The sequence below is a fragment of the Alosa alosa genome, chromosome 5 (genome assembly GCF_017589495.1).
Source record: "Alosa alosa isolate M-15738 ecotype Scorff River chromosome 5, AALO_Geno_1.1, whole genome shotgun sequence".
Lineage (NCBI taxonomy): Eukaryota > Metazoa > Chordata > Actinopteri > Clupeiformes > Clupeidae > Alosa > Alosa alosa.
This window is the reverse complement of record NC_063193.1, coordinates 19,746,063-19,771,542: the sequence shown is the minus strand read 5'-3', so window position 1 is coordinate 19,771,542 and position 25,480 is coordinate 19,746,063. Positions and strand designations below refer to the sequence as shown.

Genomic DNA, 25,480 nt, shown 5'->3' with positions numbered 1-25,480 from the left:
GCGTGCGTGCGATGCGCTCACTCGCTCCATAATTAAGAGCTGCTCTGCGGCGGCCGATGTACAGGATTAGATTTAGATAAGCGATCTGGACCAGGGCCCCAGCCCGCAGCCAACAGCCAACAGCCAGCAGCCAGCCTGAGCAGCCCTCGGCAGCCTCTGCAAGCCGACTCGAGCTGCTCTCATGTTCCCCATTCACACTAACGAGCCCCGAATCCCACCGGATCGGAGGAGCAGAAGGCTCCGAGCATCTCGGCCTCTGTGCCTCGAGCGCCCCTCTCCAGCATAGAGGAGCTAGCGCCCAGTCTCTAGGAATAAGGAGAAATCGGGAGAGATGGGAGATGATGGAAATTAAGTGGAGTAGGGATGTAACGGTATGAAAATTTAACCTCACGGTTATACCAAAATTATCACGGTTTTCGGTATTATCACGGTATTTCTAAAAGTGTGTTCAATATGTTCAGAAAGCACTGATAGGCCTACATAAGCTGAAATAGTTTCAAAAAGTGTCCCGTTTTTCTTCATGTTTAATTGGCTATGTGCTTATAGCTTAACTTACCCTACCATAACTTGACGTTTGCTATTTCTGTTATTTGGATGCAATGAGTGAGACCAAAGTAGGCGTTCAAAATGAAACTTTAGGCTACTGTATTCTCCTGATAACGTGAGTGGAATGGATTTAATGTGGACGCGAACATAAAAAGATGCAGAGTGGCTACATGATACAGTGCACATTTTGCGGTAAAAAAGTTCCGCCTTTTAAAATCAGGTGTAGCCTAATCCATATCGTAGTTAAAACCATCAATTAGACAACAGAATCAGTAGGGTACCAGTTTTGTTCCATTGTACCAGGCCTACTGTATGTCAAAAGCAGGCTCGGATGAAGCTGGGAAGGATTAAACACACGGTTTCCACACCGCGGTAATCAACAGTGATAATCATGATGTTTGAAATGAAAACGGTAATTATTATCGTCAACATTTTTATCGCGGTTTACCATTATACCGGTAATCGTTACAGCCCTAAAGTGGAGAGTGGGAGACGGGCGCTGAGAGGGTGGCCGTCGGCACAGGAAAGGGTTAATGAGAGAGCTCTGGACACAAAGCGACTGAGAGGGGAACTGTGAAAGAAAGGTACCATAAAACTAGTCATCAGTGTGTCTCTGAAACATCCATGCTGGTCTTAAGAGAGACGGGCCTTAACAACATGAAAATGTCTCCTGTGTGTTTTTTTTTGTCAGAGGGGGGCTTTTAAGTTGCAGGAGGGTGGGATTTCTTTGGTGCCTTTGTACGCATGATAAAAGGCTCTGCCATCCAAAGATAGACACGAGTGTGCTTTGCTCGGAGAGAATCGCCACCAACACCACCGCCATGGTGGCACTATCCTGGCGCTTTTAGTCCCCGTCGTTTTAGCGCCCCGACTCTTGCCATGCCTTGTCTGCCCATTTTCTCTCTCTCTCTCTCTCTCTCTCTCTCTCTCTGTCTTGCTCTCAATTCTCCTCTTCGTTGTCCTCCTCCTCCTCCTCCTCGTAGCAGCTTGCCTTTGCAAAAACCGTGCACAGTTTGCCCATGATAAGTTTGTCAAGGTAACGTCTGCGTTTTCCAAAGCAGTGACAGAAGGCCGGCGTCCCAGCGGACGCGTCCGGCTGCAGGGAGCCCGCGGGGTGTTTCGCCGCCGCTAGCAGAAGGTGAGAGAGAGAGAGAGAGAGAGAGAGAGAGAGAGAGAGAGGAGAGAGAGACCGGACAGACAGACAGAGAGTCGGTCCAGCAAGCCACCACGATCCTTCAGGCCCCCGGCAACAGAATGGTCAGGCAGCACCTTGCTGCGGACAGATGGTCAGAGAGGCAGGAACACTGCGACACAATAAAGAAGTTCATAAATAATTATCAAGGCGACAAAAAAAGAAACAAAGCAAGGAAGAGAGGAAGAAAGGGAAGATGGCAAGAGATGGAAATGATATCCAGTATGCGCTGGAGATCAAGACGTTCCTGTGCTGTGGCATCTTACCAGCGGGGGGGGTGTTGGGCATCTTGTGAGGCAGAAAGAGAGAGGGAGAGTGAGGAGAATAACAAAAAACTCTGCCTTGCAGTCTCTCGACATCTTTGTAGTGTATTTTGATGAGGATTAGATAATTGTTGTTGATTGTATCGTTTGACCCGCTGCCTCACTGCGCCATCAGTGAATTGGCTGCCCTTCAAAGCACGGAGGGGGAGGGAGGGGTGAAGTGGCCTTAAGTAGGGCTTTGTGGATGGAAAGACGGCATGTGTGAACTACGCCGTTTACCTCACATTCCGGGACTGCTCTGAGGGGCCAAGCGAAAGTATAGGCAAATGGGAATCACACTCTTTAGCATTTTGAGATCACCAGCTCATCTGTGCATTTCATTACTTACAGTACAGTAGGCATGCGTGACTGCCTGTGAACTTGGCACACTCTCTCTTATACTTTTACACACACACACACACACACACACACACACACACACAGCGTCTGCCATGGCACACAGGAATAATATTTTATTCTGGATGAAGAGAGCATATATTGCATCTTGCAGAAAAAACAGAGGCCATACCTATCCATCCACCCTGTCACCTCTGTGACCAGTAATAAAGGAGGACTTATTTTTTTGAGGGGAGTATTTACACTTTAATCAGGAACACTTGATGCAGTCATACTTTATAGGGAGATTGTTTGGATTTTAGTGGGGGGGGGGGGTGTCATTCCATCCGTACAGTAAGAAATGCCAGCCTGCACCTAACCCTTTGTGATTTATGAGCACTTTTGTCTCAAAGTGTGGTGTGCACAAACTTTAGCATTAGCAAAAAGCCACTTTAGAGGACCAAGCTGTTCCGGACTTGTAAATGAGGATCCCCCAACGCACACACAGTGGGTGCCAAATTTGCTGAAAGATGGTCGCAGTAAAACCAGTGACATTTATCACCCTCCTCTGGTCTATGCATTCAGCTTTATCAGCTTTATCAGCACAGCGTATTGTGTGTACCTATAGGGCTACATTTAGGACCTCGTTTACAATGGCATTTGCATTAGGGAATCATGAATGTGTTTTCCTCGTCTTTTAAGTTTCCATATTAAACTGCTAGAGAATGTAGCAGTGCTTGCAGGTCAGAGTCCAGCCAAGACGAGTCGGTACAACGCTGTCCTTACAATGATGAGGAAGTACACTGACATTTACTTATTGAGCAGGCACTCTATCCAGAACTAAGTGCAGTGCAGGTACACGCACGACTGTGGTGTTCTCAGCAAATTGTTCCATCAATTTCTCTACAGGAACACCACAACAAATATTTCTCTCAAAGATTTTCCAGTAGGTATTGTCAGTGGCGATGTAGAACTAATGTAATTGAAAATCTACCATTTCCTGGTCGTGAAGCTAGGCTCTTGAGTTTTTGTAAAGAGGGATTGCTGTTGGATATTTTCTTTGCCACTGTGTTATTGAACATCCAATATACCGGTAATGGAAGGGCTAATGTCTCCATGTGGTTTCAGATCCTTTTCACGAGTCACGCTCGCCTTGTAGGCTCAGCGCCGGTCTGCCATATCCATGGAACCGGCACTATGAAATATTTACTCTTGTGGTGGTTTAATGGAATTGCTGTTTGAACATTCCATCTGACGGGAGGACTAAAGTCATGCACAGTGGCAGTGATAGTGCTAGTGCTAGCACGTCCTCTCCCGCATGCTCATATTAAAACCTGGCACCGATCAGCGGTCGTACAGGCACTCTCTCTCTCTCGCCGCATTTGTGCGCAAGTCCCTGCGCTCTCCCTCCATGACTTGGCATGGTTTCTCCTCAGGCCGTGGTATTTCTATCTATTCCCCGCGGTGCCCTGTCTTAGTGGTTCTAGTTTCACACCATTACTCGGGTTGGCGCATGGACTCCCAGTCCTCCTGAAAAACCTGGCCCAGTTTGCACTTTTGTTCTTACTCTTTTCACCGTTTGTCTCATGTACACACACACACACACACACACGTGTGTGTACACCATATACTGTATGTGTATAATCAATGCGCGCATACAGCAACATACATTACAGGGTGTTGGTTCTTTTATTCTGAGAGGACTGTGTTGTCTCTTTGTTGTGTGTAACATTAGAAACTTGTCCAGTGACTCTCACCAATTTACTTTGTGACAGTTTGGTGTCAGAAGGTGTCTGAATGTCCTCTGCATGATTGATTACAGGGGATTCACAGTTTCTTTAGCATTTCTAAAAATATCACAGGCGTTTTGTAAAGGCGGTAAAATGACTTGCCCTGGTCACTTCAGGCTAACGAGTTTTGACTAAAAACGGTAAAATCAAACTTTCTCAAAACACATCCGAATGACATGATTTTGATGTCAACTCAACGTATGTACTCCCAATCATCCGTAAATTGATCTAAAGTGCATTTTACTCCGGATAATTCCTTTAATTCACACAAACCCAGTCATCACATTAATTCTCCCATGTCCTCATGTGTTTTGTTTGGCTTGTCTCAGTTCTTTGTTTATTTATTTATTTGTTTGTTTGTTTTCTCCATCATCCATTTGATGTCCACCATGTTCATCTCTATCCCCTTGTTTGTTTGTTTTTCGCCCCCTTTCATCCTCCTCTCCTACGGCGCAGTGACCACCAGCATCGTCTGAAGGAGACGGCGTGCAGGTAGGGGGTCTCTCTCTGTGTTCGGCAGCCCGTCTGATTCTTTTCAAAGCTGGCTGCTTTTCCCCACAATCTTCCCTCCAATCGCCTCCCTCCAGCCCCCACCCCTTCCCCCCAAGCACCAAATCTCCATTCCCCCTGCTAATTAGGGAACATGGGTCCGCTTTTAAAAAATTGCACCAACAAACAGCCACGAACAGCGTATATATAATTTGCTCTGTTTCCAACGTGGCAACGTGTTGATTGCCGCTTTTCAAATCCTTTACCTGATTAAAACATGAATTCAATCTGCTCAATCAGCGGTGGTGGTGATTGCTGGCTAACAGCTTGATGGGTTGTGACAGTCTGATTCCATTAATCAGCAAGAGGGTGAGCCTGGACTGTTTTTTTTGTCTAATGATTTCTTTTCACTGGTCACGAGCCCTCATTATCTTCCTTATCTACAGTGAAAATATTTGTTGTTATGTTATGTCTTGTTGTTATAGATAGATCAATAGATAGATAGATACTTTATTGATCCCCAGGGGAAATTCAAGGTCTCAGTAGCATACAGACAGCACACACACATTCACTACAGCAGAAAATGTAATTAAAAGTATATAATATAAAAACACAACTAAGGACAGTAGTAGATAAAGAATATACTAAAATACAAATTATACTAACTAACACTTAATCTAAATCAATTCTAAAAACAGTATCCACATAGTGGTGATTAATCAATCAAGAGGCGCTTGCAATGACTGAGGCAGGGACTGAGCCTGTGATTCTCTGTGCATAGTAAGGTAAGGTAAGGTGCTCTGTGTGAGTGAGTGTCACGGTGATAGTGCAATAGTGATAGTGGTCATGGTGATAGTGCAAATTAGTAAGTGCAACAGTGCAAGAATAAGTCTATATATCTATATATATATATAACTATTTTAAGAAAAGATATGTGTGGCCACAGTTCGGCTGTGGCATGGAGGGAGGGGTTATGCATATGTGCTAATGTGCTAATATAGCACGCAAACAGTGAGACAGAAAGACAGTGGTAAAAAGTGGCTAGTGGACAGACAGTATCCAAACATGGAGGGGGTGAAGAGGCAGACAGACTATGCAGAGAAGTGTTATGGTATGTCTTAAGTCCAGTTTTAGACATCTTGACAAACATTGGATTTGTCCTCATTGGATGTCTTAAATACAGTTTAGTTTTGGACATCTTGACAAACATTGTATTTGTGGATCTGTTACTCCCTATGAATGGGTATGAACAGAAGTTCTCGATGGTTCCCATTTTCCATTATGCAGTGATACGCGTAGTGCTAGTAGTTCTCAGTTCTAGTGTTTTTTAGGATGAAGGAAGGTGTCCTTCTCACACACACACAGCCTACACACTGAGTGCAAAACACTGCAAAACACCCAACGAGCCCTTAAGATGTTTATCTTTGTTGTGATAGTGGTTTCCCTATTTTTCTTTCCTTTCGAGTGTACTTCACCATTTTTTTTGCAATCTGAATACTCTCTGCTTTTAGGCTGAAAGCCGTGGGGATGGTGCATTAGCCTCCTCTGGAGGGGGTCGGCCCTTGTGAGCGCCCGTTTCTAGGTTTCCAGATCTTTCCGTCACTCCTGCGGTGAAGGTGAAGGGCGGCGTTGGCGTAAGGCGCATGTGAGGTCTTGCTCTCACCCTGCCGACGCCGCGGTAACCTAAAGCCATTAATGAAGTCGCCATCTGTTTCATTAATTCACCCAAAAGGCCCCCACTGGTCCATTTCACAGAAAGCACCTTTGCCAAGGTCCTGCCTTTTACATCTATTGATTCACATTGTTTTGCCCCACCTCCATCCACTCCCTTGGCACAGCACAGGTAAAGAACAACAACAAGCAACAACACTAGGGTAAATCGATGGTGTAATGGGGGTAACACTGACACCCACACATGTCACGCTGAAGGGCAGGTATCTCGGCGTCGCCGTGGTGACACCTGAGCTCCGCCTGCTCTGTCCCTGTGAAATCCACTGTAAGCTCTTGCGTCAACTCCGAGTGCGAGACATCAAAAACAAAAAAGCTGTCTGCACCCCCCCCCTTCTCGGTTGTGCATTTTTTGTTTTTGTTTATTTATTTATTGGGGGGGTGGAAGACTTGTCAATGGGTGGTGTAAACATTAGTGACATGATGTGAAAGTGCAAGAGATGAAGTGGGGGAAGGTGGCAGCCACGTGAAGCCTACAGAAAGGATTTCAATCTGCTCTTTTCTTCCATGAATGTCAGTGTCAAGGTTAGGTGGCACCTCGCCATCCGTTTTGATGGCCCAAGAATGCTTAGAGATTCTGGGGAGAGGACAAACACAGATTCACTGCCGCATTGTGGAGAATGGAGTACTGAAGCATGTGGATTTGGTGTGCAGTTGCTGTAAGCCCCTTGGTTCAGCACAGAGCTCAAAGAATGACCCGAGAGAGAATTGTAAATTCAGTCAACAGGGGAGTTCTGACCTGTATACAAATGCGTGTCTAAAAGGGGAAAAAAAATGAACAGTCATAAATTAGTCAAAACAACCACTCGGAAATACCAAAGTGATGCTGAGGGAAATATGTCTCTCGACAGTTTCCAGGGAAACAGCCTCATTAACTTGATAGATGGTCCATGTGTTCTCACTCAGAGAGTGTATATTGCTCTCACTGCTGATTTCTACGGAGATACGCATCTACCCGTCCCGCTTAATATTGAGAATGTCTGAAAAACGGACATTTTCCCATTATGAGAGCAAATGAGCTATCGCTAACGCTAATAATTCTTCCCATCTTTGAAATGGCTCCTGTTTAGTTTAGTTTCTTTCTGGTATCAGCTTATCAGTCCTGAGTATTTGTGCACAATCTGACTGGCAGCCAGGGCCAGTGTGTGTGTGTGTGTATGTGTGTGTAAAGTTTTGCCTAACATCTCATTTCCCCATAAACAACCCTGCCCCTGACGACACTCAAAGCCTGCCAAGTGGCTCTCTCTGATCCTTCAGAATGCTTGTTTCCCCTGTCGTCAAGGCTACAGGTGGAGTGGGAGTCGGCCAGCGACTGGTGGTTGGGGCCGAGGGCGGTGAGGGTGGCAGGAGCAGAAGGTGGGGTGGGAAATGGGTGGGGGTTGTTGGAGCAGTGAGGGGGTGTCTGCTGTCTGGTTTGCTGAACTAAAAACTTTGTGACTGACAGACAATGTGATGGATTATTAAGCAGCCTGCAGGGCACTGTCTATTCCTGGAGTGCTTAGTTAAGGGTTGTAACGGCCAGGCCCTGTTTGAGCAGAGCACAGCAGAGCTGAGCAGAGTGAGTGAAGGGGCTTCAGCTGATGAGGACACATCCACCATCACTGCTGCTTACGTGTCTGTCTGGCCTCATATCTGCCCCTCTACCTATCTCTATTTGTCTCTTTATTTCCACATCTCCATTTCTTCCTTTACTCTCTCTCTCTCTCTGCATATGTAGATCTATAGAAAGAGTCAGGGCACAAGTGCTTTTTCTTCTCTGCAGAGAGGAGGAATGAAAAGTGCACTGCATTGATCATTCAAGCGACACCCTTACGAGTAATTGATTTGATGTGGGTTGTTAAGATTGGCCACTCTACCACAATCCAATAAAATGAGCAACAGAAGGAGAGAGCCGGGGTAGAAAAAGACACGATGGGAGAGTGTGTGAGTGTGTGTGTGTGTGTGTGTGTGTGTGTGTGTGTGTGTGTGTGTGTGTGTGTGTATGTGTATGTATGGGAGAAACCAAAGATAGTGTAAAAAGCTGTGAATCTGATTGTTAAAAATCATACCCCCGGGCCGATCCTCTTCTACCTCCTTATTGCGAGTGTAGTCTGCAGACAAGTGAAGCGGTTAGGTGTTGCTGGGTCAGGGCCTCGGGGTGCGTTTCCCATTTCGGCTGTCTGCTGGAGAGATGCACTTACAGTGCACACAGACTCAATGCAAGCCACTCATGTGGGTGAGCTAATTAGGCAAAATTGGAAATCTCAACTTCAGTGGTACTTAAATGCGTGTTCCTGTGGATTACTGACTCATTAAGCAATCATTCTTAATCAACAGCGTTCAATGGATGACTGGGAAGGAGCTTAATTACGACATTTGTAAGAGAAAAGAACGGCTCATTTAGACAAAAAAGTGGTGAAGGGGAAGGCATGCCCCCCATCCTTGTTACCAGTGAACAAAACTGGTGATCCAGCATACGGCATGCGAGGATGAGGATGAAGATGAGGATGTGGATGTGGTAGTGATCGTAGACAGCCTCTGCAGCGTGACGCTGCCCCACGAGCAGACGCTGCCCCACGAGCAGACGCAGCGCAGCATGACAAGGGGCTTTATATCCACACGCACATATTACTGCTACGCCGCGTTTCCCCGGGAATCTGTCCTAGTTGCTCCTAGCAGCAGCTCGATGAGCTCGAAGTGTGGCAGTTGGAGCTTTTTCAGACGAGCCGGCGAGCAAGGGACACCTGCCTCCATATGGGTCCCATTTAAGGCCCATCTGGGCCCCGCTCGCTGTCCACTGCGAAGATGTTGAAATCTCCGGCTTCCATCTCCGTCACGCGGGTCGCCCCGCTCTCTTGCCGGGGCCGCTCTAATCCCCTTCATCTGGACAAGCACACGCGTCAACCTTTATCCACATGGTAGATCCCCTTGGTTACAGATCGAAATGGATATAAATGCATGTTATAAAACACAGATTAAAGTGGCTTTGGAAGCAGATTCTCTATATATACACACACGGATAAATATGTAGTACATTGGGGTGGGTAAGGGGTGGAGAGAAAGTACACATACAGTACACACTCACGCACACACACCTTTATTGGCACAGGCTGCATCAAACGAAGGGCATGGGATCAATGGCCTTCACCTTGAAGCAGCCTCCAGGGAGGTCATATGAGGGACTTATTCTACGGTCTTTCTCTCTCACATACTTCTACTGCACTCCATCACGCTTGCTATTCTCACATGAACCCATTCAGGTATGAAATGGCTTTCATAATAATGTTTAGCGGGGAGCTGCGGGTTTCACAGCACTTTCCGATGACCTGGATCATGTGTGCTAAAGAGGGGAGGAGAGGGGGAGAGATTTGCCTGCCTGGACTGGTGCAGTGGTTGGGTCAAGGGAACTATGGGCAGAGCTCCCTCTAGTGGTGAGGCTTCAGCTCTCCATAAAAAAAAACACCTCATATCTCTCATATCTAAACAGTGTATTCGTCTCTCTGCCTGACTTCCTTTTTCTCCCTAAATGCCCTCCCCTCTCTGTCGCACATAAATGGACTCTCTCTCTCTCTCTCTCTCATACTCTCTCTTTCTTTCTCTCCTTATGTGGTTTCGTAAAGGTAATGTGAGGCGGTTTCACTGCGCAAATACCCTCAGAGCATTAACTGTTCATCAGCTTGTATTGTAGGCAATAAATAATTTTGCGACCGTTAAGTCCAGAGAATAAAGGAACACATCTCGCTGTCTCTTTCTGACTATTGACGTAGGTTAGCTCTCGCACAGACACCTTTCAAAAGTCCCTTGAAAGGTCAAAGCTCTCGCGAATGCAATGGCATATTGTTTTGCTCTTAATTAAGGAGAAAAAGCACATTAAAAAGGGACTCGTCAAATGGACCTCAAGTTTTTTTCTTCCACAGCTACTATTCACACAATTAACCACTGCTATTTTACCCCCCACACACACACACACACACACACACACACACACACACACAAAATGAGAACTCATTAGCTTAGACAGACAGAAACCATTTCACATGGAACAAAGTTGATACTCTGCACTTACCATGATAATTTACGACTATGTTCGATGATGGGGCTTCATTTTTTTTTTTTCGAGCGTCTTTTTAATTGAAAAACTAGTGCAATCTGTGCATTCTTCAAAAGGGAGATTTCGAGGTTGTTCATTTGTGAGAATAGGCTGGATTTAGAAATTAATTAGCCTTCCATTATCCTCTGGACGACAGGCAGTAAGTAGCGTGAGTAGGGCAGGGCGGGAAGCTGTGGAGGGCTGCGGAACTGCAGCTGCTCACTCGGCCCTGCCTCGCAGAGCCATGTGAAGCGGCACATGTGACAGGCTCATCATCTCAGGAGCTTTGGACGTAGGCTGTTTTGTCCCGAGACCTTTCTGTGTGTGTGTGTGCGTGAGCATGCAAGTGTGTGTGTGTGTGTGTGTGTGTGTGTTTATACAGGTGGTAGCCTTTCTGAGCTTTTAAAGAGCCCTGGCTGCCAGAGTGGATCATATCAGAGTCCTTCAGCAAACAGGCCAGAGTAAGTCACCCCAGTGCCCTAAGGCGTAAATCTCTCAAGGATACAGGTGCTTGGATCTGGGGTCTCTTGTGATCACGGAGGGACAGACAGACAGACAGGATTCAGATCAGAGGGGGTAGGAAACTCTAGATCAAGCCAGAAAGTATGGGAGGCTTTATGGATATGAAGTGCCCGGTCAAAATCAGAGCGCCATAAGCCAAAGAGGAAAGTGGAGCGCGCGCACACACACATACACACAGAGATGAACTGGTTTTCACAAACATACCCACTCTGAAGAGGCAGGCAGACAAAATATTGTGCTTTGTGTCAGCGACCCAGTAGCCTGGAGAGAAATGTTGTTTAGCCTGATGTTTCTTTTCATGCTATACATAAAACTCCCAAGCCAAAGATATTTACTCACTACTTGATATACCCGTGTTGTGCAATGCAAAAAGCAATTAAAGTGCTGTGCATTGGAGTAGGGCAAAGCGTGGCAAATTAGGCTATCTGATTAGCTGCCAAGCAGTGAAGGACTCAGGGACTGACGATGAAAAAGGAAGAGGAAGTGGAAGATATGACAATTCTGAGCTCATATTTTTTTGCTCATAGGCGATCGACTCTAGAGAGGAGAGGCCCTAAGAACAGATTAAATATGTGCCATATTGTTGCATGGGAAGGCTCGCTCTACAAGATTACACACATGGCAACGCTGCAAATTGCTTTTTTATTGCTGAAGATGGGTTAAAGTTCCAGCACATGACTTTCATTATCTTCCAAATATTTCTCCACGTAATTTACCGCTGTCTCTCACCGGAGTTGATCATACGTACGGCAGATTCGATGTTGTCTACCTTCAGACACAAAAAAAGTAAACACTTAAACACTATAAAGCTTGTTTAACCTCAATTTAGTCTCTTATAGTGCTCATTAAAAGACTTGTTTTTGTGCAGGGAGAGAACTGTCTGCAATACTGCCTTGGAATTATAGGAATAATAGGATTATATACAAAAGGAAGTGAAATTAGTATGACTCTCCCCTTCTGCTTCCTGTAAGTAAATTATGCAGAGGACAGACGGCCTTAAATAGAGGCTAGATGAGTGGTGCCAGCTAACCGATACAGGCGCACTTGCCCAGTCAGCTCTGTGGAGATCGCTCCAAATGTGGCCATTTTGCATGGCAGGGTGTTTCTGTTAGGTGTACAATTATAGCGCTTGGCCTGGGCAGGCAATGTGTGTGTGTGTGTGTGTGTGTGTGTGTGTGTGTGTGTGTGTGTGTGTGTGTGTGTGTGCATATGCACGGGGAGCCTGCCTCGGAGAGCAGCTTGGATTGCGTAAGGACTCGAAGGTTGCCAGTTCACGTGAGCCTCTCAGCCTTCTCGTCCTCAACAGGCCTCCGGGAGGTCAGAGGCGGCCTCTGTGCTAATTGATGCACTGGCTGCGTGTGTGTGTGTGTGTGTGTGTGTGATAGAGAGGGAGAGGGGAAAAGAGACACGTGTCCTTAACCTTGTGCTTTGTGTGTCTGATCCTACATATCTAGGTATGACTATGTACAGTATTTCGGCTTTGCATATACAGTACATGCATGTTGTTTTCATGCCCCTGTTTGTAAGGATGACTGTGCACCTGTGTGTATGTGTGTGTTCATGCATGCGGATGTCTTTCATGTGGAGTGTAGCAGGTGTACCCAAAGGGCCTTTCACGAAAACAGGCAGAATAGGCTGGCACAATGCCCAGTGTAGGGGGTATCCATCAACCCCCAACTCCCTTCCATCCCCAACCCCCTGTCCTGCCACACTGAGCAGACTAGTTCAGGGACCGGCTTCTCCACCACTGGACAGATTCAGGACACCTCAGGTTCATTAGTCAAAGCAAAGTAGGGCAGGTGCCGTGCGAGAGCCCAACTTCCTCTCCTCTCCTCTGCTCTCCTCTGGCCTGTCCTCTCCTCTCACGTCTGTCATCTCACCGCTCCTCTCACTGGTCTTTCTCTCTCTCTCCTCCTACATCTCCATCAACTTCCCTCTTCTCTTCTCCACTTCTCTTCTTTTATTCCATAATATTCACAACATTTTCTTTCCCCTCTCCCAGTTTCTTCACCATTCGCTACTCTCCTCTCAATATCTCTCGCCTGTTATCTTTTTTTACACTCCTTCCTCTGTACTTTTTTTTTTTTTAAAAAAAATAATATTCCTCCTGCAGGAACAGCTTGCGAGTTGTGTAACACTAGGAGACAGAGAATACAGTTGTGCTGCTCAGGCAGACACGCAAATGAATGAAGAGCTACAGTACGTGTAGAGGTCCAGAGAAAACACTTAGGTGGGAGGTGAACTATCCCTCCCCATTACAACAAAGTCGCTTAAGATTCTACTCCGTGAGGAAAATTAAACTTGTGTCCTTGGGCAGAGGCTCCTCTTCCACTCCCCACATCCACCCCCCTCCCCCAACTACCACTCCCTCTTTTCCACCTTCGTACTGGGCAGAGCGCCGCCAGGGTGGCATTTGCCATTTTCCGCCACTGCCTCCTGTGTATATTTTAATATTTTATTTTGTGGATGCAGGGATCTAGCCTCTGAATTTGATCTAACACAATTTACTGCAACATTAATGAAAGAAAAGAATACATGAATACTAACAACACTCTCTTTTGGAATGTGCGCACTCTAAATGGCCTTGAGGCAGATAGTAAGAATATTGTGCAGACAAATATGGAAAATGAATATTCAGTGATAACATAAAATCTGATAAGCATAAATTGCCTGTTTTTTTTTTTTTTTTTACCCTTGCCTTATGTGGTCCTGCAGATATGACAGCCCACCCACAGCTTTTTTTATCAGTACTGCTGGAGGAAATGGATCCTCTAATTGTATGCAGTTTGCATGTTGCCAGTATCAAGGGAGGCTGACCTTAAATTCTCTCTCATGAAAGATAGCGCCAGTCGACATTAGCCTAGGTGACCAGAGTGCCAGAACTGCCTTGGTGTCCTGAGGGGTAGACCACTACACTCTGTAATGCATGCCCAAATATGATCAAGCTCAAAAAATTGATGACTCATGGTAGCATTTGGATCCGGCATTGAATTAAGTTGCGAGCTCTACAGCACACAGAATTTATTCAATATTTATTTATTTATTCATATTTATTTATTTATGCTTTTTTTTTTTAAATGCCTGTGCCATATGAAATGAAACCCTCTGTAGTCATAACACAGATGGCTCATTACTTCTGCACTGGTACAAATCTAACTCATTTGAAATATGTCAGGCATGTGGACATCATTGGCTGCCCTGTCCTGCCCCCAAATAAGGTAGGCTGTTAGCAGCTCAAGCCATTGTCATTTGTCATTTGGGTAACACTATTTTTGTCATTAGTGTATCCCTGGGTTTTTTGCGGCAGTATGTTTTTTCAAACTTGACAGCAGAAAATGAGAGCATGGGTAGTGAAAAAGGAGCCAGTGATGTATGGCAACCGGCAGTCAGCTCACACAGAGCACGATCCCGGACAAGCCCCCAACTGCCCATCAGAGCCGTTGCTGCAGCGGCACGGCAGTGGTGGCAGCACCCAGACTCAGGTTGTGCTGTCCACTCCCCCCTGTGCGTCCTGCAGCCCGTCCTGCAGCCGCGCTCCCTCTGCAGGCTGTCATAGAACACAATAGAGGTAATTAATGAGGGCTACGTTTCCCCTCCCCACCACCCCACGCCCCTCTCTCTCTCAAAGCTCAACGGAATTGACACGAGACGGGCAGCCAGGGCCCTGTGCGGCTAAGCCCCAAGGCAAAGCTGACATGAGACGGCCGGCAGGAGGGGCAGGCGTCGTTTGCTTGTCTCACGAGCCTGAGTTGGATGGTCGGCCGGGAGTGACATGTGACAGCTCCGCTCTCACAGCCGTGAAGGACGTGGCCGTTTCATGCTCTTTTTCCCTGTTCGTTTTTCCCTCCCCCTCCCTCATTCCTCTGTGTCTCTCTCTCTCTCTCTCTCTCTCTCTCTCTCTCTTCACTCACTTTCTCTCTGTGTTTCTCCCTCTCCTCTGGAAAGCGTTACACTGATGAAACTGCCAGTGTGAATGCACAATGAGCAACGAGAATTGCTCAGTACAGCTTCAGCCTTTCTCATAGAATTACTCAAAGGAGGCTGAATGCTTTCTAATGGTTCATTGAATTGCAGCAACATGTCTCCGTTTACCTCTGACAGAATGAGAGGTTTTTAACCAGCCAAGCTACAGGATGGTTGTAAAGCAGTGGCAACCATTATTTTATTCAGCAGCAAGAGATTGCATAAGCACTACAGCAAAACATGTATGGTCTTATACAAAGCATGCATCTTAAGCAAGTGTGCATACAAAGAAAGTAAAGTCTAAACTTAATTGTACCCCACAATGCTTCTATTAGTACCTCACAATGCTTCTTATTGTTAGTTTTACACAGTGGCTATTTATGTGCTTCTGATCGACCAACCAACAATCAAGATACTGGCCTGTGTTTGGACCGCAAGTGGGAGGCTGGGATGTAAACAGGAGCTATGCTGGCAGTAACCCTTGCAGGTCTGTAGCCCTTGGTGTGAGCAGTGGAGCAAAGTGAGGGCAGCCCTTTAGCTGGCCATGCACTATTAATGAAAGACCCAGGGCTGCTGCCACGCGGTCTTCTGTCGCTCTCCCCAAAGCCAGACAGATTATGGTGGAAATGGAGTGTGTCGTGAGTGTCGGATAATCGGCTGTTGTGTACCCGTATCCATCAGTTTTACCAGGGGGAATCGATTCAGAATGAAAATGTTACCGCACTGTCTCAGTCTGTTATTTATATATGAGAGAAATTGAACATTCTGAGAGGACCTCTCACTGGTCAAAAAAAAAAAAAAAAAAAGTTGATGAAATCAAGACCGCAGAAGAGTCTAGACTTATATTTGGTGGAGCGAAACTGACACTTGCAATGGGCTTATTAAAAAGTAATTGTAGAAATTGGTTTTGAGACCACCTCATTCCGAAAATTCATGACAAAAGACGCTCATCAGGAATTCAGCCGCATGAGTGACTGAGAGCCACTTGTGTGTCATGTAGTGCCTACGGTCTGGGTTTACCCAGATCACTGCTCCTGGCCGTTATGCTCTGTCCAGCTGTTGACCCCCCCCCTAAAGGCTTAATACACACACACACACACACACACACACACACACACACACACACACACTTCAAAATCCCAAGCCCACGCTTAAGCTCAGCATCGATATCTCAGTCTGATGCTGCAAGCGGTTTGTTCCCCCTGTGCTCCTGTCACACCTGACAGCAACGTCAGGGACCTGCTTGCCGGAGGAGGTCGTCACATCGATTTTCTTTTTTTTTTTTTCTCTTTTTTTTTTTTTGGGAGGGCGATCAGCAAGGCTCTCTGATAACGGGATGAAGGGATGACAGCGCGCCTGGTTCAGCTCTTCTCTGAGGACTGTCACGGTGGATGTCAGAGGAGCTGTGCACAAACACCCAAGCCCTGTGGGCTGTCAGGAGTTCTGGGGCTTGTGAGTCACTTTAAACCTTACAACCCAATCCAACTGTCCTTGCCCCTCCTACAACCCCCCCCACAATACCTAGCCTAGGCTTGATTAGTTGGGATAGAAGGAGACACAATGCTTGAATCACCTAGGGGCTATTCATACACTATGAAGAGAAGTCGATTCGCCCTCTCTCTTTTCTGTCAGGATGGATATCGACTGCTTTTTAAAAGAATAGAAAGAGGCAATGTGCCTGGGCGCTCTTGATTAGGAGCAGCGCGGCTGTTTGTCTGTGCTTTTCGTCACAGTGATTGCACACCATCCAGCCCCTCAGCTACGTCTCACATCCTTTTTCATTATAGCGTGTCAGAACCATGTTTGGTAAGAACTGTCGTGTCGTTGTCGTGGCGGCAACGTTTGTACTCTGAGACGCGGTTTGGAAGCCTCAAATGCCCCCAACCCACCAAAAGTGCCCACAGCAGCAGCTGCTGTTTTTGCGAATGACACACTAGCATCTGTAAGACTGTCAAGAGCCTCTCAAGACATCTACAGATACTATCTGATAGAAACTCCATTTATGAGCACCCGCACTGCTCTTTTCCTCTTTTTTTGGGGATGCCGCACCTCTCTCTTTTTATACGCCTCTTGATATATATTTTCCTTATTGTTTATCCAGGTCTTGTGCTGTCAGGGAGAACAGAGCGGGCTCCGTAAAGCATCTTATCTTCCCCCAAAGCTGACAGCTGTGTGAGGGGAGAAGTAGGCGCAGGCTCTTTGATGTAAGGGGGTGGCTGTTCCGCACATCAAATCTCTGCTCCATCAGGCCTCATCATCAGGCAACAAGCCTCATCTCTTCTCTTCTCTTCTTCTTTCTTTTCTTCTCTTCTACTCTAGTCTTTTCTTCTTCTCTTTTTCTCTTCCTCTTAATGAAGAGACTACAGGAAATTCACTCTGTCTCTCTCTCTCTTTTTCTCTCTCACTATCTCTTTCTGTCTCTCTCTAGCTCTCTCTCTCTCTCTCTCTCTCTCTCTCCTAAGGTTGTCTGCCAGTCACTGTTTTCCTCTCTCACTCTTTCATCCTCTCACTCCTGTTTGGTCTTTACATTTATCTCTGTCTTGTCTGTCACCATATAAAGCTTTCCGTTGCATCTCCCTCTCCCTCTTTCTTATCTTAACGTCTCTCCATCTCTCCCTTAGATCTAGTCCAAATAGGTAGACAGTCACTCCTTCTTTCTTGATACTTGCCTCATCTCTCTCTCTCTCTCTCTCTCTCTCTCTCTCACCACTCTCCTCACCTCTCTCTCTCTCTCTCTCTCTCTCTCTCTCGCCTCACCACTCTCTCTCTCTCTCTCTCTCTCTCTCTCTCTCTCTCTCTCTCTCTCTCTCTCTCTCTCTCTCTCTCTCTCTCTCTCTCTCTCTCTCTCACTCTCTCACCTCTCTCTCTCTCTCTCTCTCTCTCTCTCTCTCTCTCTCTCTCTCTCTCTCTCTCTCTCTCTCTCTTTCCCTCTTTATCTGCCATGCTCCAGTGTTGCATGGCATGGCAGTTTTAAGGGGAATGCCAGTCTGGCGATTATTTGCGTAAGGCCCCATTTGTAGTCTTTACAGGCAGTCTGTGATGTCTGAGTCTGCCTATTCATCTAGTCATACGCTCTTTACTGCGACCCCTCTTTATATGGCTGGTCGTCTAGTACATGCTTTTATCAGAAAACAATTTCCAGCGCAGTGGGCGCAATTTTATGTTTACTGCCGTGATCCACTTCACTTTGTTGTCAAACGGAACCTGCTGGAACAGAACCGTCTCGCCCAGTGGAACGGAGAGGAATGCTGTTGCGGCTCAGACCGTTTTTGACTTCACAGAGTGTCGGACCATGTTGTCCCTCCCCCGCTGTGTGACTTGACTTGACTGACTGAGACATCGGCTGTTTGACATTGCGGAAAGTCGGGGAACCGGTGGCAGATATGCTGTGGCGCGCTCCCCCCCCCCAGTCCTTGAGCTAATAATCCATTCTTTTTTGTGTGTCAAGGTTGTTTGCTTAGAAATTCTCACCGCATTTTCCCCACCCTGCCCCTTAAATGATCTGGCGCCGCCAACGCCGCCGCCTTTGTTCAGCTAGCTGCAAAGGCAAAAGAATTACCCTGCGTTCAAAATCTTTACTGAAGGGCTCTCTCTTCTTTAGTGCTCTTATCTTTTTTCTCTTCTCTTCTCTTCTCTTCTCTTCTCATCTCTTCTCTCTTCTCTTCTCTCTCTCCTCTTGCCACCCTTTTATATCCCCCACACAAAATGCTCTAGAAAGAGAAACAACGTTCTCAGAGCGGCATTTCATCATACACATCTCAGAGTTTGTTCCGGCACAAAACTGAGCGTTTTTCCTATTGAAGTGCGAGTGTTCAACAACCATAACTTATGCATGATTGCGGGAAAAGTAAACAGCCATACATAGTCAGGCCTGCGAGAGAAGCATGTTCTGGATGTGCCAAGAACATTCTTTTTTACCAATTTTATTCTTTTATTTTGCGCAGGGAATTGATGTTTACCAATTTTATTCTTTTATTTTGCGCAGGGAATTGATGTTTGCTCAGGAGTGCCCAATAAGTGTCTACCTCCGCCACCACCACTACCACTACCGCCTCCACCCACAAACCACGGTGCTAAAAAGAACCCCTTGCACATGTAGTATCTGTTGGAGGTTATTTGTGGTGATAAATAACTGAGTGCTGTGGAGTGAAGTACCCATTGTTGGCAGTCATCTATCAGGCAGGCAGGCAGGCAGGCACAGCAGCGGAGAGCAAGAGAGTGGGCACTGCTAGCTCATTCTCATCCCGCCTCTGCTCGCAACAACCACAGGCCTGCCACATTCCACCATCCTGTGTAGGTGTCCTGAAGTGTTCCTGTCAGTAGGAGGGAGGGAAGAAGGGAGGGAGGGAGGGAGGGAGGGTGGCCACTGAGGAGGAACGACTGGATTGAAGGAGAGGGAGTAGGTAGATGATGGTGGTGGTGGCGGCTGAAGGAGGAGGGGTAAACAGGGAGGAGGTAAACGGATGAAAATCTGTCTGCATCCACCCCTGCTTGCATATAATCAGGCGGAAAGGCTTTTAACAGAGCTGTGGCCATTAGCGCGGCGCCGGGATCTTCACAGGCTAATAAAGAGCCGGGTGGTGCGGGGCTGTGCTAAATCACTGTGATTTACTCGGCATCCCCGCCACACTGGCCTCCTGTTTGCACTGGGTGGTCTCCCCGCCTGGATGCTACATGTTTTCGCGTTTGTGTGTGCATGCGCGCAAAAGTAGATATGTGTTCATTTGTGTGTGTGTGTGTGTGTGTGTGTGTGTGTGAATAGATATGGTATGTGTTCATTTGTGTGTGTGTGTGAGAAGAGCAGACCAATTAGTTCCCCAGGGTGGCCAAGATAAACAAAACAAGAAGAGATAAGATTTGAGTTTTAATAACCTGGCCTCCGTGGCCCTGATAGGCAGCTGTACCTGAGACTGCAGGGGTGAGGGCTTGCTCCAGACTAGCCTGCTCCTGTGTTCTCAGCTCTCCAGTGAGTCCGTCTGTGGGGACTTGTAAAAATCGACACGCTGCCCTTTCCCTCTTCACATTCCCAGCCCTCCTGCCCTCCTGCCTGCCTGCCTGCCTGCCATGTATGCGGACCCTGCGTTGCAGGCACGGCTTCTCTCTGCAGCACCTTTACCATCGTGTTACCCTACATGCCTGCCCCAGCCCTTTGTTTGCTCACCTCCGCTCTCTGTCCTCCCTCCCCCACCTCTCCTCTATCCCTCTCCCCTCTCTCTCCCCCCCCTCTCCCTCCCTCTCTTCTCCTCTCGCCATCCCTCTTGTTTGCCCACTCTCTTCATGGGATTAAGAGAAAAGGCATCACACTGTTAACACTTAGCTTTCTGATAAGACCATTTCATCCATATCGCTGATTGATTTAAGATTTTTTTTTCTTTAAAAAAAAACCCCCAAAAAAACGGGCTGCAGTTCTGTTTGATGAGAAGACAGCGTGTGTATATGAAATCACTTGGATTTAATTTCAACTCCCACCTTTGAAGTTATTACATTAGCTCAGCTGTGCTACATTTAATTAACATTCTATTCCCCACTCACAATAGATAAGCATCAGGCATTGCGGAGTTGTTATTGTATTGTATTGTATTACGTCCTGGCTGTCAGGTCCATTATTATTTTATATGGTAAACGATGGGGTTGCATTTTCAGATTGGACAACAAATGGCAAGCCGTTGGTGGTACCCGTGCCAATTGAAATTTTATCAGTGCCCTTGAAAGTACTTGAATTCTCCATCAGTGGCCACATAAATTTGGAATGTATGGCTTTGGCCAGGGCTTTCTCACTTGATTGCTCATACCAAAAACGAATTATTTCAGTTTTTACTAGCAACAAGAGATCTTGAAATTTTCACACAATCAAAACACATTTGCAGATTTGCTCAATTTGCCATGCATATATATTGTGTTTTTTTTATATAAAGAAGCTGCACAATCTGCTTGAAATGTTCCACATTCTGATACTCCCGAATGGTTGTGGAAACCCTGGTGTTGTGTCGACTTCTTGAGACGCGGTGGGTTTAGCTAACAAGCGCTGGCTTGCATAAGAGAAGCAGTGTAGTGTGAAAAGTGAACAGGTGGCTCGGGCTCCGCGGTGTGGCGGTGCGCTCGCGAAGCCTCCTCCCCACAATGTGTGCTGGGCCCCGCGCGGTGCCACAAACAGGAGAGGGAAACAAAAGGAAAAAAAAAGGCAAGGCTCCAGTTGGTTGAAGGACAATCGGGAAGGTTCCAGAAAGCGTGTGGCGGGCGGGCGGGGAAGGGGAGGTTTTGGGAGGGGGGGATGGGCAGAGTTAGAGGCCTTGTTGGAATGGCATGGAATTAAGTAGCTTCGTTTGTCGCCTCATTACAAGGCTAGTCTCTCAGCCAAAAACGCACGCTCACTCTCCTCTCTCTCTCTCTCTCTCTCTCTCTCTCTCTCTCTCTCTCTCTCTCTCTCTCTCTCTCTGGCTGTCTCTCTGTTTCCACAGGCTCCACATCCCGGTCGAGCTCCCGGCCAAAGCAACAGCAGCAGCCACAGCCACAGCAGCAGCAGCGGCAGCCAAAGGGAGCGAAGGGCCCTGCGCCCTCCCAGCGCAGACCTGTATAGTCGCCCACTGCTTCCGGCCGCCTGCGACCCCCCCTGCTGCCCCGGTGGAGTGGGCGGCAGAGAGGGCACTCTCCCCCCAGCAGGGCCGACCCGAAAAGGCACCCTCAGCGACACGGCCACCGACTCCTCCGACAGACCCCCGCGGAAGTGGGACCACCCGTCGGCCAGCCAGATCCCCCGCGCCGTGGCCGGCAGCAGCTCCAGCCTGCCGGCCCGAGCCAGCCCCTCGCGCAGCCAGTCGTCAGACAGCGAGAGGGGCCCGCGAAGCGAGAGGGGGCCGCTGCCGCACCCCACCACCGCCACCATCTCCTCCTCCTCCTCCTCCTCTGCCTCATCCGCGGCGGTGGCGGCGTCCTCGTTTGCGGGGCGTCTGGGGCAGCCCCCCCGCGGGCCTCTCTCGCTTCACATGTACAGCCGCAAGAACGTCTTCCTGCAGCACTCGCTCCACACCTCTGAGCTGCAGGCACTTGCACAGCAAGACGGCTAACACACACACACACACACACACACACACACACACACACACACACACACACACACACACACACACACACACACACACACACACTCGATATGCCAACTTATGTACAAACATATACTGTACATACACACTTACTGTACCTGCCCAGTCATGTGAAAAGACATATGTAAACATGGAAATATGTAACCCTGCAAGGCGAAACCAGTCGCTTTGGTAAAATTTACAAAATGAAGTTATTGTGCTCACATGAACGGCCATAAACTAAGCTTTCCAACGATATGTATATCGAGGGTATTGCAAAAAGTATTGCTAAGATAACCGCATCCAAAGTTGGCATGGTTCTTCCGTCACGATACGCCAGAAGAGGAGAAAATCACCTTTTAAGACAAGTAAATTGTCACGCTAATGTGTTGAATCTTCACCTAAATAAAGTCAGGGTTTAACAGTCAAAAACGTATGTTTTTCCGTGAAATGATATGAGTGATATGAAAGTGTAGAAAGTGTAGACTGTAAACTGTCAAAACGTGAAAGTGTAGACTGTTTACTGTCGAATTATGCGAAAACGTGAAATTCGACATTTTAACTCGTACGTTTATCGCGGATTTTCTCAAAATAGCACTGTGCGCAAAACGACTGGTTTTGCCTTGCAGGGTCACATATGCCTAAACAAGTACACACACAAAGTCAAATTTATTCACATGCTTACAGCCATTAAAATCTGTACACATCCGTCCACACATAAAATTAGTAAACATATTTTTTCTTATATTTGACCGTACACACACAAACACACAAACACAAACACAAACCCACAGATTAGGTACTGAGCAAGCCTATCCAGAGCAATACACACACATAGACATCTTACCTGCCACACACACATACACACAGCCACACCTCATTCAGTGACCAGCAGTTTCATAACCCCGTGTGAATTGATCCATATGACCTTTCTTTGGTTGCTCACACGTCCCTACTTAATCCCCACATCCCTGGCAAGCCTGAAACCTCACCCTCAGGATCTCTTTTAACCCTCTCACCTGTACAAAGACCCTGAGAACCCTGAGACACCAAGCACACACACACACACACCCACACACAAATTAGTGCAAAAGAACCAAACTGTGCCCCAGTCATGTAAGGAACATACCAGGGCTCAGCTCGGTTCAGATCACGCTCCTTGACGATAAAAAAGAAGCAGAAGAGGTGGGGGTGGTTGGGGGTGGAGGTGGGGGTTGTGAGGGTTGTGACAGCGCCTCTTTATTTTGATGGTGATGCCATTGTGCGTTCCCAAACAAACAACAGTCTCTCGTCTTGACATTTCACAGTGGAGTCTCTTCAACACGCCATTGTCTGGCTGTCAGGTCTGACAGACCTGGGTGGGAAATATCTCAGTGGAGGGCCGGGGATTCAGTACAGAGCCATCGAGCCCACCCGCTGCCTGCCTACACACACACACACACACACACACACACACACGCACACGCACGCTCACACACACGCACATGTCTGTGAAAGGAAGATGATACTAGAGAGAGACACGTACACAAAATGGCTGCATGACACCAGCCCTGTCAACTTTTCTTTTGCACTCAACAGTGTGACACTTCAATTCAAACACACACACACACACACACACACACACACACACACTCACTCATAAACATATACACCCTTACACACCAACTCGCTGCCAGTGACACAATTTTGCCAAATCCTCTGTCTTAAGGAGAGCTTGAACTCTTGCGGGTGAGTTACGGATGTGAGCCCAGACCCCTTTTAAGGGGAGTGAACACTCATTAACCTTCGCTAATTGCATGCTTTTTTAACGGCAAATAAAGATCGACTGAGAGCCTTTTTTGCACAGTGACTACGGGGCTGAAATAGCTTTTACAGTGTTTTAAATAAGCCACGGCGGCGGAATGTGTTATGATTCACGCCGCTTTTTGGATATAACTTAGCATGATTCATTAGATTTGAAATGCAATCACGCCATGGTAGACTTGGACCACTTCTCGCTGTGTAGTATCTTATGTAAGGGTCAGCACAGCATGGAGAGGAACAGTGTAATAAAGTCAATGATGTATCACAGTTTGATCAACACAAATGTTGCCACTCCCGAGAACAAGGTGGAAATATTCAAATCGTTCCCGCAGAAAGTGAAATTTAAAAATTAGACCAATAACGTGTGTAATATATACATATCTTACAGGAAAAGGCTTTTGAAAAAAAAAAGAGGAAAAACTGCCACTCCTGACAGTTATCTGGAACTCGTGTGAACGCACTGGCCAAATCCTTTTTTTTTTCCAAGAGGTGGTAGGAGGGGGAAGTAGCTGTCCTCCTTTCTTGCCACAGAGAGAGGGAGAGTGTGTGTGTGTGTGTGTGTTCGGAGGAGCCGAAGCAAGGACGCTTAGAGGTGAAGGAAGCCCTGAAGAAACGCAGTCCCATCCACCAGGTCTGCTCCCCGAGGTCCACTGCTCCACTTTCCCAATCTGCTGGGAGCAGGCAGCCCAGCTTCACTCAGCCTACTTCCACAAGCAGCCCCGCACGGCCCAGCCCCACAGAGAGCGCCTCTCAGCAGCCACCGCCGCAATCTCCCCGTCACACACACACACACACACACACACACACACACACACACACACACACACACACACACACACACACACACACGCCCCTGCCACTGCCATCAGCCGCTACTAACTAGGATCCTAGGATCCCAGGATACTAGGATCCTTCCTGGCCACTTCCACATGACTCCATATGGCCATTGACATTCTCACATTCTCAGCAATACTGTGTTAGCATTCTGACTGGACACTGTTTTGGGGCGAGAACGGTCAGTGCCTGTCTGAAATAGCAAACATTCCTGCAGCTCTACGGTCATGGAGGCAATGTAAGACACCCCACCCCCAACCCCACCCTCCCTTCCATGCCAGCCCAAAACCCGCCCCAGTGCTTTCATATCGTTTATTTTATAGGTTCACCTCAAACCCCAGCATTTAAAATATGATTATGGACACTCTTTGAATATGTTTGGACTGTGCAACAGATGGACAGGACTGTGATCCCAAACCTAAGGATCTCAAATACTAATGTGTGTGGTGATCTAAATTGAATTTCTCTCAATCAAGTCCCTTATGTGTTCAAAAGACATTTCTGAACAAATACAATTTATAAATAGAGATTAGCTATTTATTTTGAGCCTTATTTATTATATGGTGTCATGTGAAGTGTGATCACTTTTTTGCCTTTTTCGGGCTGTTTGTATGAAAATAATGGAAATGACCTTTATCCGAAAGCTGGCATATTGGTATATATTTTATATAGGTAAGTCCCTGTTTATATATCTGTAAGTTCTTGCATATGTCATGCTTACTTTTCTCAACGTGAACAGGACTTGCCTATGACTGAAACTTTTAAAAGGGATTGAATAAGTAATATGTGAATAAAATTTAAATAGAATTTATCACCTTCATCATTTT

The 25,480-nt window shown here is 46.9% G+C and overlaps 1 protein-coding gene across 4 annotated transcripts in view; it reads left to right on the top strand.

Annotated features, from left to right (window-relative positions):
• ccser1 (coiled-coil serine-rich protein 1) overlaps positions 1-22,290 on the top strand; it is a 77,246-nt gene extending 54,956 nt beyond the window's left edge. The window contains exons 11-12 of one of the 4 annotated variants that reach the window (XM_048243750.1): positions 4,623-4,658; positions 21,396-21,481. In XM_048243750.1, coding sequence (XP_048099707.1) covers positions 4,623-4,642 — 20 coding nt within the window. In that variant the 3' untranslated portion in view covers positions 4,643-4,658; positions 21,396-21,481. Of the gene's footprint in view, positions 1-4,622; positions 4,659-21,395 lie in introns of all 4 variants that reach the window. The other 3 variants (XM_048243752.1, XM_048243748.1, XM_048243749.1) reach the window with 3 other exon arrangements.
• The last annotated feature ends 3,190 nt before the right edge of the window (positions 22,291-25,480 follow it).